Source organism: Pan troglodytes, chromosome 12 (genome assembly GCF_028858775.2).
Source record: "Pan troglodytes isolate AG18354 chromosome 12, NHGRI_mPanTro3-v2.0_pri, whole genome shotgun sequence".
NCBI classification, from domain to species: domain Eukaryota; kingdom Metazoa; phylum Chordata; class Mammalia; order Primates; family Hominidae; genus Pan; species Pan troglodytes.
In genome coordinates this window covers 72,023,300-72,037,982 of record NC_072410.2, presented here as the reverse complement: position 1 = coordinate 72,037,982, position 14,683 = coordinate 72,023,300, and the positions used below count along the sequence as shown (strand labels likewise).

Here is a 14,683-nt window from a genome sequence, read left to right as displayed (position 1 = left end):
CTCTCATCTGGCATGATTTCCAGACGCGACTGAATATCTCTTTTTCCTCCAAGTTCCTGCTAGGTTAATTTATCCATCAGGTCCAAAGCCTTTTATCCCAAAATTGGAATAAATTGGAATGCCAATTCTGCCATGAGATTTTGTTCTTACGTGTAAATGACAGATACTCTATTCCTCTCTGAGCAAAGAGGAAAATAAGATCAAAAAAGGGGAGGAGGGGGGAGGGATAGCATTAGGAGATATACCTAATGTAAATGACGAGTTAATGGGTGCAGCACACCAACATGGCACATGTATACATATGTAACAAACCTGCACGTTGTACACATGTACCCTAGAACTTAAAGTATAATAAAATATATATATATATATAAATATATAAAATAAAAAAAAAAACAAGAATATCCCCTTTTGGAAGTAGAAGTAGATTAACCTATTAAACTAATATCAGCCATTCAAAAAAAAAAAAAAGACACTTGAGGAACCAAATTTGATGAGGATGGTCAACCACAGAAGTGCACAAATTGAGAAGCCTTCAAAACTTTCTAAAACTTTCTCTGTTGTCCAAAAGAAGAAAGATAGGGATTAAGGGGCATTTGGAGGAAGGAAATATTTCATCTCTTTCCCAGTGTTGATGCTGGTACACTGTGATGTGGGCACTTCATATGGCAGAGGAGATTACACAGATTTCATTAAGGAATCAATCATTTTTTCCATGGTGAGGGAAAATGCTTACATAAGATAGGATATTTTCCAACCCTCATCTACCTCAATAGCATCTTCCAGATTTGTGGGAATAAATGTTTCTAAGTGTAATTAAAGGCTGAGCCGATCTAATTAGGTTGATGAAATTTTCAGTGGGACTTCATTCCCCTTAGCATTTCACTCACTTTTTTTTTTCTCTCTCTCTAGAATACTTCCTTAGGCTTAATCTGAGCAATTTTTAGTGGCAGCATTCTAAGTTACCTCACACAGGCAGTGTCTCCACTCTGACTGTAAAACCTCCAGCAGGTACATATGACTAAAAACAAACTTCAAATAAAGGATTCTAGGTTGTTTTATTTAACACACAGTCCTTTCCTCCTCTTCAGTTTCATTTCCTTACTAACAAACTACGTTAAATAATGTTCACTCTGCAGGAGGGAAATAAGCATTTCAGAGCATTTCGGGGGCACAAAGAGACCAGGAAATGCATAATAATTGCAGGAACAGGTTCTGAGGAGGAGATTAATGAGGGAGCGCCATGACCCTTCCTGATAGGTCAGTGACTACAGAAACACTTACACGATGAAAATATTGGGATAGAAACACATACTAGTGAGATTTTCATCTATCTTTAAAGATTCTTAAAATATATCTAGTGAGCACCTGAAGAATTAACTGTGAGACTTTTCTACAGGAAAATGCTTTCCAAGTGGTCTAAGGTAAATGGGCAAGATGTCCTCATAGAGTCTGAGCATCTCAGACACCATGATTTCTCTTTCTGCAAGATTTTCTAACCTCCTCTCCTTTTGTAGCAGTCACTCAAAAACTGCTTGTTAGAAAATTTAATTAAATATAAAATGATCGAAAATTCCTAAGCAACATATATTTCAGCTTTTACTCAGTGTTATCAAAATGCAAATAATATAAACAAGTATTTCTGTCAAAACAGTGTTGCCTTTGCAAAAAATCAGATTTAGAAAGCATATTTTTTTAAAGACCTATTATCTTCTAAGAATTTCATAGGTATGGGCTGCATATAATGGCAATTTATTATTTACAATTTTTCTTTAACTCTTTTTTTTCAAATTTAAGCCTGTGAGTCATTTTTCAATGAGTACAGATATTTTCCCAGACTTTGATTTACTTATGATGAAAATATGAATTATTTAAAAAGAACTACTTTGATCTCCATTTGAATTCCCGGCCATTCAAAGTTCCTTGTCATTTTAAACAAAGCACCACATGAAGTTCAGGTTAGGCTTTACCAAATTATTTTGAGCTAATCTTATTTTATTTTGAAATTTGATAATCACATACACAAAAGTAACTTTCCAATTGAGGGTTAGTTGTTCTACGTGCAAGCAAAGTCTCATTTCAAATAGACATTATTAAATGCCATATAGGGAAAGACCTAAGTTGCTCCTAAGGAATATGAGATTATAGGTTGTTTCAATATGTTGAGTGATTTCCTTTTTCTTTTCTTTAATCTGTAAAGAATAAATGTGTTAATTCGTGAGAGTGGTATTTTTATGCCTTGAATGCTATTGTTTACAATGAAATAGAATCGGCCATTTAAATATTATATTTTCCTTAATAGGGTTCTGTATTCTAATCCTGCTGGACCCCCTTATTACTCTTGGTCAAGTAACTTCTCTAGGTCTGTTTCCCCAAAAGAAGAAAGTTGAACTTAGAAAATGATTTCCAGGATCCTTTCCATTCTAACACTCCAAAATTTCTTCCATGACTTCAGACAAGGTGTTATTAGAATCTCCTTCAAGACTGGTTATGCTAAGAGGGACTACATACCAGACTGAAAATAAAAATGCCATCAGCCAATAAATGAAGTCATAATTAAGGGTTTACACATGCAGTGTGCTATCGACCAGGAAGTCCAAGCTAGAGTTCAGGAAAATTTACATAGATTTTACTGTTAAGAGAGATTCTGCGAGAATGAACATGGGTATATCCCTCTCTTTTCAGTAACTTCACAAAGCTGACCTATTTGAAGTAGGGTGATTTAACTCACAATCCATGATACTTTGTCACTATTTCATTTCAGAAGTAACAAGAGCAGGGCCTTCTAAATAGATAATGGTTCAGACAGGATGGAAACTATCAACAACTAAAAAGCCCTCCAAAGTGCTGGGATTACAGGCATGAACCACGACACCCAGCACGTTGGGAGGCCAAGGCGGGCAGATCACTTGAGATCAGTAGTTCAAGACCACCTGGCCAACATAGAGTGAAACCCGTCACTACTATAAATACAAAAATTAGCTGGGTGTGGTGGTGCATGCCTGTAGTCCCAGCTAACTTGGGAAGCTAAGGCAGGAGAATTGCTTGAACCCAGGAGGTGGAGGTTGCAGTGAGCTGAGATCATGCCACCACACTCCAGCCTGGGCAACAGAGCAAGACTCCATCTCTTAAAAAAAAAAAAAGCCCTCCAAGTGAGGTATGTTTTGATTTATAGATTAATTGTGCTGATATCCTTCCAAACTCCAGTGCATCAGAAGAAGTAAAATGAAAAAGATTACACAAGTCAAGAAAAAAGTGACCGTGCTTCCTCAGACACACACCCCAGATGGGGAAGACAGAGTTGGAAAGTGTCCAATCAATAAAGAAGAGTGAATTGTATCCAAACCCCATAGTGACAACAGCACAAGTGAATCCTCCTTTTATGAGTTTAGCCGCTGTGAACTAACATGTCACTTGGAAGACCACCTGACTTATTTTTTGGTATTGTGGTTTTTGTGGTTAAAAGGCCAATATAAAAAAAAATGAATACTAAGGTAAGGAATCTTTATTTATCAATTCATAAATTAGAGGTGTTAATCTGAAGCACGGTTTAATTTGAAACTGTTATTTTAGATTAAGGCAATTAACTACAGTTTTATACACACACAGAAAAAAACTGCCTCACTTATGCAGAATTATCAGAAGATTATGTGTCTCAGCTGAACTCAAGGATTCACTGCAGGAATTATTATTATTATTATTTGGATGCCCAAGAGTTCTTTAGTTAGATTCCCATTTCTGCTAGAGTTCCCTCGATTCCCCTTCCTTTTTCCAATCTAAGCAGGATTACTCTTCTCTGTACAAAGCAGGATGTAGGGACTGATTATACCTGGCCTGGCTCACAGTGAAAATGAGGAAGTTGGTACAGGTGATTGGGGATGTCGCTCTGCCCTCCACTTTCCATCCCTAGAATGGAGTTTCAGAAATCTTCTAAAAATATCTAATTATTCTTTTACCATACCTGATATACTTTCTCCATCCCTGCCTGTCTAAATTAGTCACTGTTTGAGATGCTCATATTCTGACTCTTCTGTGTTTCTCTCCTTGTCTTCTAGAACTCTCACTCATCTCACCCTCTTTTTAAATCAAATAACTGTGTTAAATAATTTAATAATTCATTCCTCACAGTCTATTATTCATTTGTAAACATTGTTTTAGTTTGTAACAAATTTGAGAGTTTGTACAATCTTTTAGGAACTCTAACAAACATTTCTCCTGCAACAGGGCTCTTAACTATGGTAGTTAAGAGCACAAAGGACACTGAAATCAGACTTCCTCGATTAACATTTAGACTTTAATACTTGTTAGTTGTGTGACCTTCCTCAAGAAACTTACCTGCCTCAAACCTCAGTTTCTTTGTCTGAAACATGCAGATAATAAAATGTCTACCTATTTTGTGAGGACTCCTGTAAAGCTCTTATAATAGCACAAAATAACAGCTCTGGAAATATTAGTACTATAATAATAATAAATAATAATAATAATAATTAGATTATCATCCTCTACAGAGCTTAACACAAACCTGGATCATACTACATATTTGTAACCAGTAAAAGTTACTTTCTGAAAGGCAATCTATCACTCCTACTACAAAGCATGGGTAGGTTTGGCCTTTCAGAACTGCACCTCTTCATGTTTGTTAAAACTACTGCACTTTCAAATCTCCCTTAGGATTATTCTATATACATCCACATACTGGGCAACGAATCAACCAGTATGTTCACATAAAGAGAAGACAGGGAAGGATAATTCAGTAGTAATTGTTTTTCCCTAATGCTTAACTGAATCAAGTTTATATGATTAAATTATTTACTTTAGAATAAACCAAGTACATCACTGCTTACCAACAGCACCTATGGCTAACAGTGAATTCAAAGTTATTTAACTTTGATTTTTAGAAATCTACACCATTAAATTGTAGCCATACCTCTGGTTCCAGTAGCCCAAAGAAATTGGACTGTGTCTGAACGAATTTTTTTAAAGACAGCTTTTATGGAAAATATTCATTAAAAAATGAAATTCAGGGACTTCTTGATCTTTCTCTCCCCAAAACCCAACAAATTCCAATCTTATACAAAGTTACAATACACAACTACAGCTGATAATGAGGGATGAAATTACTGATGTCATTTAGTTTGATGATCTTGCTCAGATAAATATCAAGTAAATTCACCAGATAACAAATGAAACAGTTTTACTTCCTCCAGAATGTGTTGAAAATAAAGGAAGAAAATTATGTCATTATATAGACTTATTTTGTTTTAGTTTTGTTTTGAATTACATAGTCGTTGCTTCTCCTATAGGCTAATTTCTTTTTCTTCTTTTTTCTTTTAATAGTCAAAAAAGTCATCACTGTATGCATAACACCTATGGCATTTAGGTAGAAATAAGCAAGTAAACCATTTAGCTTAACTTTAGACCCAGTATCTCTTTTTGTTTGACTTTCTTTTATAGCTAATATCAACTGTCCACACAAATCTCAAATGTAAATTACTTACAGACTAATAAAGAAGAGGAACCTAATTCCTTCATAATGATCTATGAGCTGTTTCCCTCCCCCAATCCTACATAAACAATAGCAGAATATTGAATTTAAAGTTGTGCCGTTTGACTCTGGAACATCGGGTCTTCAGCAAAGGTGCTTTCATGCTGGATCTGAAATGATGAGATCATGAATTAGGAATGATTCTGATGGCAACGATATTTACCTCTTTGAGACAGCCCATAAAGTTGTTACTGACTGGTGACCCTGGAAGGTCGGCTGTGCTGGGACTGCCTCCAACATAGAAAAAGTCATCAGACCCCAGCATGGTATAATCTTCTTGCGTGTAGCCCGTTGTGGTAAGAATCCCATCCACTGATATTGTCACCTAGATAACAAAGCACAGGGAAAGGACACGCTATACTCAGACCTAGATACTGTAATCCTGGGATATGCCTGTTTTGTGTTTTGCTTTTGTTTTTGTTTTTTTTTTTTGTTTTGTTTTGCTTTTTTCTTTTTTTCTGTTTGTTTGGTTTTTGTTTTTAGACCTATGACGGAACCCATTTTCATGTCTGTTTGAGGTTTATTCTTAGATTCTATTCAACTAGCCCTAAGAGATCTAAACTAGTTAGAGAGTTAACTGATTATTGAACTAGTGTCAGCATCATCCCTACTGCAACTCAAAAGTTATTGAGCAGACACAAAAATGGTGTTAGTAAAATGCTTCCTAGGTTAGTTTTGCTGGTGTACATATTAGTAAGGTTTAGTTGTCTGTTATTAACTAATCACAACGTGCACCTTGTTAACATAAAAGGCGCAAGCTATTTCCAGCAACATCACTATTTGCACTATTGAGCAGCAATTGTTCAGCATGCAAGTGCCTAAGTCCATGCCAAAGGGAGAGAAAAGGCAAAACAACCAGTAGAAGCGGCACACGCTGATGTGCACATGCAGGAGGTACAGTACAGTTCAGAAAAGGAAAGAAAGAAAACAGGGAGAACCAAAGGAAAAACATAAAAATAAAAACAACTGCTTTGTGATGACGTAAAGATGAGTGGGTGTGGCATCTCCAGCATTCCCAAATCAAGTTTCCATGCCATGCATCATGAATGGTTAGAGACTGGCTGAGCCTGCGGTCACTCGGGCCAGCCACCATTTTGTCTTATCCCGTGTTAATCACAGCTGGATGCAAAACGTTCGAAACGTTAACGATGCCCCTACAGGTGAGTTGGAAAACAGAAGTTGACAGGAACAGGTAAAAAATAAGAAGGTCAACAACAGATGAAAAGAAGGAGGTCAAAGTAAGCAGAAGAGTACCAACCGCAGTTCCTCTTTTGTTAATGATGTCTACAGTTAAAAGAAAGAAAGAAAACACACGGCAAACCCAAAATAAGAAACAATTAGAATGATATCTACCGAACAATGTAGTTTGTTTACCATAGCGTGTCCAATGCCTGAGTGCTTTGTGGAGAAGGGGGGAGAAAGGAAATTAAAAACTGTGAACAGAATAACGATCGTTACTTAAAAAATATGATGGTCTCTACCATGTTAGTACATTTTTTGATTCAGGTAACGGTTAGTAGAATGAAACATTCCATGAATGACATGTTAGTTATTAAGCATGTTAGTAACATAGAAAAAGGGCAAAAAAATTTTACAAGAAAAAAGCAGACTAACAAGTAGGCCTCCCACAGAGGTAATATTTTTCCTGCTATTATTGTTCATAATTTGCTACTAGACAGAAACAGACACATGACAATGTTCCCTTTGTCTTCCTGAGTACATCTGAGAGACATTGGAAAAGTCTAAAAGGGATTCAAAGGCCTAAAGCGTTTCAGCTGACCACTGCAGCCCTATGCCCATACTTGACCCCTCCTCCACCCTGGCCCACCCCAGCCCCAGGAAATTAGTAGGAATCAGTTGGCATTGCCCTACTACTCAATTTTACAGCATACAAGGACTCCTCCTCAACTTCAAAACTTCCTTCGGTCATATTGATGGACTTTAGGGTCACAGTTTACTGCAATGAAACAAAGCAAAGATCCTGACACATAGAATGAGTAGAATGGATTTGTGTTTAATCTGTCCTGCTACACATGCACCCCGGCTGTATAACTACAGTTTCCTTTGAGCTACCAATTCGCAGTTTGGTTTGTAACCTGAGCAAAGGCAAATCTAGAAAGTGGACTCCTTGAGCCCCCACCCTTCCTTCTGTGCTTCTCTCAAATGAGCCTCTGGTTTCTTTGTGCATATCTGAGAGAAAAAATTTAAAAAGGAAAACCAAAGAGACAGACTTATAGGAAATCCATGGTCTACAGTTATACTGATGGTGGCCGATCCTCTCCAAAGGCAGATGGAAGCATGCAGGGCCCCTCCCATGTCAATGAGGGATCTGGAAGGTCTGTGGTTCTCAAGAATCTTTCAATTTTATTTGTTTGCCTTAGCTAGACTAAATCTACACTCCTAAAGCTCCTTTTTGTTTCTCTAGCTCAGATAGTTTAAACCTTTCAGAACAGGAAAGAAAAGGTTAGACAGTTAACAGCTCTGAAAGAGAGGGCTGTTTTGGTAAAGGAAAACCAGAGACAATCCAGTCATTCTGCAACTGTTCAGAGAAACAACAAATATGTTAAGGATATTAGTTTAAGATCAGCATGTACGGCAACACTTAACAAAATGATACACTGTAATATAAAGTTTCACATAATACCCAAAACTTATAATGTTCAATATAAAAGGACAATCTATTCATTTTCATTCATATATATACTGTAATCACGTCTTCATTAAAAACATACAGTATATGTAGACCCACAGATTTAGTAAATAGTTGATATTTTCCTAGTATATAGCATCTTGAAAAAATTTTTTAAAAAAAATACAATTAAATAGAAATGGGCACCTAGAAGATTAACTGGCCTTTCCAGAGTCATTTGGGGTTTAACTTAAAGCATCTATGCTAAAAATAAAAATATCTTCAAAAACAGACCCTTCAGGAGATATGTAAGCCCCTAAAGAAATTTTTCCCCTCAGGGACTTCTCTTGTCCCCATTTTGGGGTTGGGAGGAGGAGGGAGTGGGGACTGATACAATCCCAAATCACAAACACTATTTTTTTGACTACAAAAAAGGAACTGTGACTTAATGACCCCAATGTGCATGCTTCCAAATGATCGCCATGAAAACTATAATTTAAAATTAAACAAACAAAAAAACCAAAAACACAACAAAATCACACACATCACAGGAAGGGCAGGTCGCAGGGATATCCTTGCAGCCCTTTTGGAAATTTTCATATGGCCCTGTATCAAAATAGCCTTTGGGCCCCCAGAACTTTCTAGATATGCCCCTGCTCAAGTATGGCAGGAAGATTCATCTCAGAAGAAGAAAAAGCTAATTTGCAAGTGACTCTGAGGAGCCCTGTATCATGTTGTTAGAGTTTTTAAGTACCACACACACAGCTATAGCGAGAAACAAAGCCAGTTACTCTCTTATCCACTGCGCTGTTACCTGACGCAGATTCCTGGTGACTTTCACATCATGCCAGGCATTATCATTAAACTTTCCATTCACAGGCTCCACTAGTGCTTCAAAGGCCCCTGATCCCAAATTAATGACCAGAGAGACAGCTCCATTTTTCAGGGCAAGATTGACATAATCAGCCGATTTCCCAGTGTGAAGCATCAGTCCATTCCTCTGAAGGGTTTTAAATGACAGAGTTATTTCATCACTGCTGCTTTGAATGGGGTTTTGAGACAAGTCGTAGCAGAAGTATTCAGATCCTTTGAACGTGGCAATATATTCTTCTTTTCCTAGAGGAAAACAGATGATACATACATAAGTAAACAAATACACTATGCAAATCAGCAGGTCTTAACAGAAACAATAGCTAATCACTCCCCAAATTAACCTGCTTAATTAGATTTCATCACATGAACTCTGTCTCAGTCAAACAGTACTGTACGGGGCAGTATTTTTTTTTAAAATTTATTATTATTATACTTTAAGTTTTAGGGTACATGTGCACAATGTGCAGGTTTGTTACATATATATACATGTGCCATGTTGGTGCGCTGCACCCATCAACTCGTCATTTAGCATAACTCGTCCTAATGCTATCCCTCTCCCCTCCCCCAACCCCACAACAGTCCCCGATGTGTGATGTTCCCCTTCCTGTGTTCATGTGTTCTCATTGTTCAATTCCCACCTATGAGTGAGAACATATGGTGTTTGGTTTTTTGTCCTTGAGATAGTTTGCAGAGAATGATGGTTTCCAGCTTCATCACACGTATGTTTATTGCCGCACTATTCACAACAGCAAAGACTTGGAACCAACCCAAATGTCCAACAATGATAGACTGGATTAAGAAAATGTGGCACATATACACCATGGAATACTAGGTGGCAGTATATTTTTAATAAATCTCAACTATTGGGCCATCAATTGCAGTAGCTAAAGCTGGTATTCTTGAAAATTTAATTAATTTTTCAGTATCACTGCAAGAGCTCTGATCAGAGAAAGTAGTTCTGTGATATCTCCAGGGCATGAATCAGGTACCATAAATGCATATTGGATGGTTCCACTCTGCTGACAACAATGGATTCCAAAATGTTTTCAACATTCTCTCCATCCAACTGAGGCATTATTTTAATTTTCAGTGAGACATTTATGTTCAAAGATCTTTTTCAATGAAGAGACAAACAGTTGTATCATTGAGAGACCATAGCAAATTATCTGGTAAGGAGAAAGGAAAGAAAAAAAGATAGAATCTGGTCTGGGAGTAAACAGACCTCCTACAGAGCATGTGCATTTTTTATCTCTGGATGGAGGGAGTAGCGATAGAAAGTCTAATGGAGTCAGCTGGATTACTGATCCATTCCCTGGTGTAGTCAAGCAGATGGTAGGGCTGGCTGTTATGACACTGGTAAGAATTCTAGCACATTGTCATGGGGATAGCATGTAAATGAAGTCTCAACATTTTCTACGTATCTTAGTCTTTACCAGATTTAGGAGTAACAAGGCGGCTCTCACGAGATGCTAGACAGATCAAACAGAAAGGTGGATATTTGGAAAGAACAGTCTTCTCCCACTGATGAGGAGAGTTGAACCAAAGGAAGAATGTAAGCCATAAGACCCCTTGACTTTCTAGGCAGTAATGATGCTGTGCCAAGAAAAATGAGACAGCATGGGTGGGAATCAGCTTCTGATAAACTATAAACATATAATTATAAACGGTACTGGAGAACTTAATCTGTCCCACTGGCAACATACTATCACTATTATGCCCCCGAGAGGGTTGATACATCAGCAGGTGTTGCATTCTCCCCTGTAATAGGTTTTTAATCTCAGGACTATTTTCATTTGATTGTCAAATAACTCACGTCCTGGAATCAGAGCTCAAATCGCTTTCAACGCATCAGTGCCAGATGATCTGCCTTCCTGGATGTAGAAAATGGCCATCAGTGGCTACAGGTAGTCAAACCATAGCAATAAATATCACGGTGAGCACCTACAGGTATTCACCAGGAATTGAGCCCTGGAATATTAGTCATTGACTACTAGCAAATTATTAGCCAAGACTATCAGTCAGACCAAATAATTCTGAGTAAGTCATAGGAAAGACCTCCCAATCTGTAATAGTGAATCCCTCCCATTCAAACGCTCAGAATATTGGCTGAGCACCTCCCAAGTGTTAAGCCCAGTACCAGTTATTAGAGATAATGAAGTGAACACAATGGACTTAATTCCTGTCTCGGAAAGTTACAGTCCAGGTGTCTGCTCCCCTGGTCAGTCCAACATGGCAAGTGGTTCAATATTGGGCACAAGTACAACTATATATTACTATTATACTGAGAGGAAAATGTGGGTCAAAATATGAGTTTGGATTGTAGGTTGGCCACTAGCTGTCACTAGAACAATTATTTGCTTTTCAAATTTTTGTTTCTGAAAATGGTTAGAGATACCAATCTTTCAGAATGAATGTGAAGATACAATGAGATAATGTCTGTGCAGACATCTGGTAAAGTTGATACGTTGGTGATAAATAGTCAATGTCTTCCTGCTTGCCTAATTAATGTGATAAATGTGATAAATGATCTAAAACAAACAACATAAATCGTATGTTATTATGAAATCTAGAATTTTCTCTTTAAGATAAAAAACAGGACAAGGATTCCCACTGTCAACATTTATATTCAATGCTACACTTGACGTTGTAGCTAATGCAGGAAGACAAGAAAAGTATATGAACATTGTAAAGATTATAAATGAAGAAAATCATGTGATATAAGCAAATATATTGCACAAATTGAAAGACTAAAATAATCTACAGAAATTATTTGGCTTAATAAGAGACTTTGGAAAGAATTTAGAGTTCTGTGTACTAGAGACAATCAATGTTTCAACATATGTAAATAGATTCATAGATTCAATGAAATCCTAATCAAAATCTCAAAAAATTTAAAAAAACATGTAAAAAGCTGATTCTTCACAATCTGTGAGAAAAAAAAAGAGTCCCAAATAGCCATGATATGCCAGAGAAAGAAGATGAAGTTGCCTGTGTAAAGATGGACATTTATTACAAAATTATAGTGCTGAAGAAAATGCATTAGGATAGGTAAAATGAGGAGAATAACGATAATCAAACTTAAAATATTCTTAAGCATATATGAAAACAATTTACACTGTCAAGCATTTCAGATAAGTGTGCAAAAGATAGATTAGTCAATAAAGGTTACTGGGACAATCAGTTATTCATAAGAAAAAAGTGAAATTGGATCTTTACATCCTTTTGTTCACAAAAATCAATTCTACATGGATGCCCGATTTAATTTAGAGAGGCAATCTGTGAAAACTTGTCAGACAATAAAGTTTGATATGGAAGAATGGAAGGATTTCTAAAATTAGCATAAAGGCACTAATAAATATTGATACACTCATCTACATTAAAATTAAGAATGCTGGGTCATCAATAATACCATAGAGTAAGAAGTTAAATAACAATTTTGGAGAAAATATTTTCACTTCCTATTAATCAACAAAGGATTATAATCCAGAATATGCCAAGCACCTCAGCGAATCAATAAAAAAATAAAGACAACCAATGAAGAACACAGACAAAAGAAATGTAATTTCATGGAAAAACAGATATGTATTGCTTATGAATAATGAACAGATGTTCATTCCTATTAGTATTCAGGAAATGGTAAAAATCAAACTACATTCAGATACCATTTCATAGCCATGAAATTGACATAAAACGAAAAGAAAAGAGAATAATTCCACATTTTGCCAAGGCTACCGAAAGTCATTCTTATATACTGCTGATGCTGATAAGATAAAAATTGACCAACTGTAATAAGTTTCTTTTGGCATTATGCAATCCCATGGGAATTTCACATATTATAAAGAACTTGGGTCTCAGTCCTTAGAAAATAGTTAACCAGGATCAGTTAACTAAACATTTGCCAATTCCTTCAACTCATTTGTCATTGCTTATTGTTCTGCTCATTTGATGATAGGTAGTCAAGTGGGTTCTGGTTCATGTATGTGTGTGTGTATGTGTGTGTGCATACTAATAATCATATATGAAAACAATTTATATTGTCTGGCATTGCAGGTAAGTTGGCAAAAGATACAGAGGTCACTAAAGGTTGCTGGGACTATTGGTTATCTATAAGAGAAAAGTGAAATTGGATCTTTACATCCTTTTGTTTCCCAGAATCAATTCTACATGAGGAAGGATTTAATTTAGAGAGGCAATCTATGAAAGCTTTTGTCAGACACAGACACACACACACACACACACACCCACAGACACGAGAGATCCACTTATCTGAATAGGGTATTTGCAAAATTTTACATTCCCACTGAATAAGTAGATCTCTGAGTCAGCAGGAGCCTTAAAGACAATCCTGCAGCCCAACCCATTAATTTACATTATTATGAAAGCGAGGCTCATGGAGTTTATATGACCCTCAAATTCATAAAATGTGACAGTAACAGAAGTGGGACTAGGATTCAGACTACTAATCCAGATTCTGTCTAACATGCCACGACACCTGTGTGTCAGAAAGAAGTGATATATAGCATTGTGAAAGAAAGAAAAAAAGACAAAAAAAAAACTGTTTGTGAAGATATGTCTTAGTAAGAAAATAATAACTGTGTTTTAGTCTACTTAGTTTAAAAGAGCATGTAATATATTAAGAAAGATTCCACTTAGATAACTAAATTATAAAGTTTTGGAGCTTGAAGAGTTTTGGTCCAGTAAGAAGGCTGTAGAATTTTATCCAAGATATCTTGTATCATTCCAAATCTGCATAACTCAGAATAAATCTCAACAAAGGTTTTGTTTGCCAGATAATGTGGCATACCCAAGGGGAAAAATAATAAACAGTTTGCAATTCACTATGTAATAAACTTTGAAGTTATATGGGTGTTGATATATTTTTAACACTATGATATTCCCCTTACTTAAAAATGAAAATATATCATTTCTTTTGTATTGTTTAATTCTAAATTTAAGTAATTCAAATTTACATTAAAGGCAACCACATAGTTTTGGAAAAAATTCAGTCTGTGGAATATGCAATTACCTTAAAATGCCATAAATGGGACATAAATCTAAGCAGGGAATATATTTCTTCCTATGTTCTTTTTCATGAAAGAACATACATACTACATGAAAATACAAAAATCACTTTTTCACAATATATAAGAATATTATGTTTCATCTAATCATTTGCTACCTTACAATCTTTGTAAGTAAGCTTTGTGCTATTCTATAAACAAATACTAAGCAGCAGAGTGTTTACATATATGTTTCTGCTGAACACTTAAAGAATAAGTCTACGTCCATTTTTAAATACAAGTCCCAAATAACTTTTGCATTTCTACTATGTGCTAAAACAAAGAAAATGAAAAAGAAATTAGACCCAAAGCCATGTAAATGTCAATAAATACTTATATCTAGGATACAAAGAGACCTCTTACAAATCAATAACAACAACAACAAAAAAACAAAAACACAACACAAGCCAATGGGAAAAAAAACGATAAAGTAGTTGAACAGACATTAAAGTATAAAACGCTATCTTCAAAGAAATGCAAACTAAACCATAATGAAATAACAGCACACTCCACAGAATGAATAAAATGAAAAATACAAAAAAAAAAAATCCAGTGTCAGTGAGGATGTGGGGCAAC

At 36.0% G+C, this 14,683-nt stretch overlaps 1 protein-coding gene across 29 annotated transcripts in view; it reads right to left on the bottom strand.

Moving 5' to 3' along the window:
• Positions 1-14,683, bottom strand: part of NRXN1 (neurexin 1) — a 1,116,221-nt gene that overhangs the window by 699,668 nt on the left and 401,870 nt on the right. For 15 of the 29 annotated variants that reach the window (XM_054678383.2, XM_054678382.2, XM_054678385.2 and 12 more), the window contains 3 exons: positions 8,989-9,290; positions 6,899-6,943; positions 5,709-5,870 (listed from right to left, as the gene is read on the bottom strand). In XM_054678383.2, the coding sequence (XP_054534358.1) occupies positions 5,709-5,870; positions 6,899-6,943; positions 8,989-9,290 (509 nt within the window). Of the gene's footprint in view, positions 1-414; positions 5,656-5,708; positions 5,871-6,898; positions 6,944-8,988; positions 9,291-14,683 lie in introns of those variants that run through there. The other 14 variants (XM_054678390.2, XM_054678395.2, XM_024354134.3 and 11 more) reach the window with 3 other exon arrangements.